Source organism: Lolium rigidum, unplaced genomic scaffold (genome assembly GCF_022539505.1).
Source record: "Lolium rigidum isolate FL_2022 unplaced genomic scaffold, APGP_CSIRO_Lrig_0.1 contig_23682_1, whole genome shotgun sequence".
NCBI lineage: Eukaryota > Viridiplantae > Streptophyta > Magnoliopsida > Poales > Poaceae > Lolium > Lolium rigidum.
In genome coordinates, this window is record NW_025900011.1 from 17,365 (window position 1) to 20,815 (window position 3,451).

Sequence of the window (3,451 nt, forward strand, 5' to 3'; positions counted from 1 at the left end):
AACAATGTCATGTGAGGATTTTATATGTATCGCCGCAACAACCTTCACATACTGCTACCCGATCTTCTCTCGTTATTCTTGCTTCCTGCTGCTTTATTTGCCCTTTCTACTCTCAGTTTCAAACCTCGTATGTGGAATTATTTTCTCTACTATACAGTAGATTCTACTGCTACCTCAATTATATAAGTAGGCAAAGGTTCTCTTGCCTCAGCATCCTCCTTGTGCAACACAGCATCTATAGCAGCACCGTCTCACGAGTGATCTGTTTGCACAAGATTTTTTTGCCCTCATATCCTTGTCAGTTGAGAGTTGAGATTTTCCCAGTCCCAGTGTTGGCATCCTCTCAGACATGATCGCTTCACACGAGTGGCAATCGGAAATGGCATCTCATTTTACTCTATTAGCGTGCCTCGCCGTGCTGTTTAGCAGCACATGCCTAGCCGGCGCCGATGCTGTCCCGCCGGCGACATTCGTCTTCGGTGACTCGCTCGTCGACGCCGGCAACAACAACTACCTCGTCACCTTGTCCCGGGCCAACTATCCCCCCAACGGCATCGATTTCGACGGCCACCTGGCGACCGGCCGGTACACCAATGGCCGGACCATCATCGACATATTAGGTGAGTAAAAAGTAGGTTGTCAAACACACACACACACATTGGTTGCTTACCTGAACTTACTGTCACATTGCCTCGATGTTTCATCAAGAGCTTTGATGTTTCAGGGCAAGAGCTGGGGCTAGGAGGGTTTGTGCCGCCGTACATGGACCCAAACACCACCGGCGACGTCCTGTTCAGAGGCGTGAACTACGCATCCGGGGGCGGAGGCATCCTAAACCAGACCGGCAGCATCTTCGTCAGTACACTAAATTGCTCTTTTTTTGTGTGTGTTCAGAGATCCTTCTCTGTTCTTCTTTTTTATCAGCCTGTTATCGAGTAATAAGATGAGAGTGAGATGATCGTCATTGCTTCTGCGTGTAGCTGTTTTCCCATAGCTTGTCTTTCGCGTGAGCGTCCAGCTAGTAGTAGAGGCTTGCTTCTAGTTTAGCCTCAAAGTTGCATTATCTGCGAGCCGATCGTGTTGTGAACTGGTCTTGCTGCAGGGTGGGCGTATAAACCTGGACGCGCAGATCGACGACTACGCGAGCAACCGGCGCGACATGATCACGCGGCAGGGGGAGGTGGCGGCGGTGAGCGTGCTGAGGGGAGCGCTCTTCTCGGTCACGATGGGCTCCAACGACTTCATCAACAACTACCTGGTGCCCATCCTGTCCGCGCCAGAGCGCGCGGTGACACCACCGGAGGCCTTCATCAACGGCATGATCGCCAAGTACCGGCAGCAGCTCATAGTAAGCCTAGCTAGCTAGTGCCATTCCAGCGCTCGTAGTGATCGGTGTTGACGACGGCACGATTAATTGTAGAGTTTGCGTTAATCGCAGAGGCTGTACCTTCTGGATGCCCGCAAGATCGTGGTGGTGAACGTCGGGCCCATCGGCTGCATCCCGTACCTGAGGGACATCATGACCACCGGGGCCGGGGCCGGCGCCGGCACGCCGTGCGCCGAGCTCCCGAACCAGCTCGCCCAGTCCTTCAACCGCAAGCTGCGTGCGCTGGTGAGCGAGCTGGGCGCCAGCCTCGGCGGCTCCCGCTTCCTCTACGCCGACGTCTACCGCATCTTCTCCGACATCCTCGCCAACTACAAATCCCATGGTACCGCCCGCTCGCGTACATCAGCGTTCGCCGCATCGGCCCGTGCGAGCTTATAACCAGATGGAGAAGAAAACGTGTGTGATTCGTTGTGCGTTCATGATGTTTCATGTAGGGTTCGAGGTGATGGACTCGGCGTGCTGCTACGTAGGCGGGCGGTTCGGGGGGCTGGTTCCGTGCGGGCCGACGGCGCGGTACTGCGTGGACAGGTCCAAGTACGTGTTCTGGGACGCCTACCACCCCAGCGACGCCACCAACGCGCTCATAGCTCACCGGATCCTCGACGGCGACCCGGAGGATATCTCCCCTGTAAACGTGCGCCAGCTCATCACGGATGCTTAATAAAAAAAAGGAGTGTGACCTTTGAGAAACTAACTTTGTTCTCAGTCACATGATGTCATCAAATCTTAGTTGTAACTCTTATTACTAGTATGAATCATGAAGCAAATCTAACGGTCCAAATAATTTTTCTTCAGTTGCATTTCCACTTACAACTGAGGAAAAAAATCTCAGTTGCAACTGAAAAAATCAGTTCCAACTGAACTTGCAACTTATATGCATGAATCACGAAGCAAATCAAGCGGTGTAAGACTTATCCGAACACGAACTTAGCTCTCAGCTAGCTGAGAACTAAAAATCTCTAATAAAAAATTGACCCTAAACGGCACGAGCCCTGCTAATATTCATTTAAAGAAGAGGAAATTTTGTACATGTCTAAGGAAGGCAGAGAGCGAACAAAAGAAAAACCTGATCAAAAGAGGAGAAAAGAAAGAGCCACTAACTGACTCCTATTTACAACAGATAGGCACTTGCAAGTTGCAACCAAAGTGATCTCATCTCTAAATCCACAGCCAGACGCTCCTTGCCTTCAAAAATTCTACTCCCTTGCTCCTTCCAAATATGCCACACACTGTAGCAGGCCAGCCGAGTAGTTTCGCTTTTCTGTGCTTTAGGGACGTAGTTTGGAATCTTATTCCACCAAGTCCGAACCGTCAAGGCATGAGAGTTGGGTCGTACTAGAGGTGCATTTGATGTCGAGAACAAAGCCCACACCTCTTTAGAGTAAGAGCATCCCACTGTCAGATGAGCATCCGTCTCCGCGTCTCGATCACACATGCAGCAAATTAGGTTACATGGCATGCCTCTTCTCAAGAGTCCATCAGCTGTCCAATTTCGATTACGCAATAATAATCATAGGAAGAACTTCACTCTCCCTTTAACTTTCGTCTGCCAAACTTTTTGCATATGAGACTGCAGAGTCCAACCATGGAATTGAAACCGGTAGGCAGAGTTTGTTGAATATTTCCCATAAACACAAGGTAGCCACTGAATTGTGTCTTGCTTGTGTCTTGCTTGGCTGTTATCTAAAATTCTTCTATTCTTTCCCACAACTGAAGAAACTGGTGCAACTCCTCCTCATTACTTATTCTGGAAAGGCCTCGCGGCCATTGTCTATTGTTGAGGGCCTCGACAACTGAGAGCAATTTACCTCGGGCAAGGCCCGTCAACATAGGAGCCATCTTGGCCGGGGCCATCCCATGTAGCCACCTACCAGTCCAAAAATTTGTCTTTTGCTCATTTCCCACCGCTATCTTTGTGCAACCTGCAAACAACTATATGTCCCTCTCGTCACACGACAACGTCATTCCCTTACATGGACAATCAGCCTCATCCCAAGCATACCACAGCCAACAAAGCCGAAATGCTCGGCCATACATGCTTAAGTCCTTAATTCCCAAGCCTCC

At 50.3% G+C, this 3,451-nt stretch overlaps 1 protein-coding gene across 1 annotated transcript; it reads left to right on the forward strand.

Annotated features, from left to right (window-relative positions):
* The first annotated feature begins 379 nt into the window (after positions 1-379).
* Positions 380-2,048, forward strand: LOC124680639 (GDSL esterase/lipase At4g16230-like). Its single transcript, XM_047215708.1, has 5 exons — positions 380-620; positions 725-855; positions 1,103-1,348; positions 1,439-1,709; positions 1,822-2,048. The coding sequence occupies exons 1-5, from the start codon at positions 380-382 to the stop codon at positions 2,046-2,048; spliced, it is 1,116 nt and encodes a 371-aa protein (XP_047071664.1).
* Positions 2,049-3,451: the final 1,403 nt, after the last annotated feature.

Excerpts from the sequence above, each read along its gene's own strand:
- LOC124680639 (XM_047215708.1), top strand. The coding sequence starts at position 380 with ATGGCATCTCATTTTACTCTATTAGCGTGCCTCGCCGTGCTGTTTAGC. Across the intron at positions 621-724 it reads GACCATCATCGACATATTAG|GGCAAGAGCTGGGGCTAGGA; the intron begins GTGAGTAAAAAG and ends TTGATGTTTCAG. Across the intron at positions 856-1,102 it reads ACCAGACCGGCAGCATCTTC|GGTGGGCGTATAAACCTGGA; the intron begins GTCAGTACACTA and ends GTCTTGCTGCAG.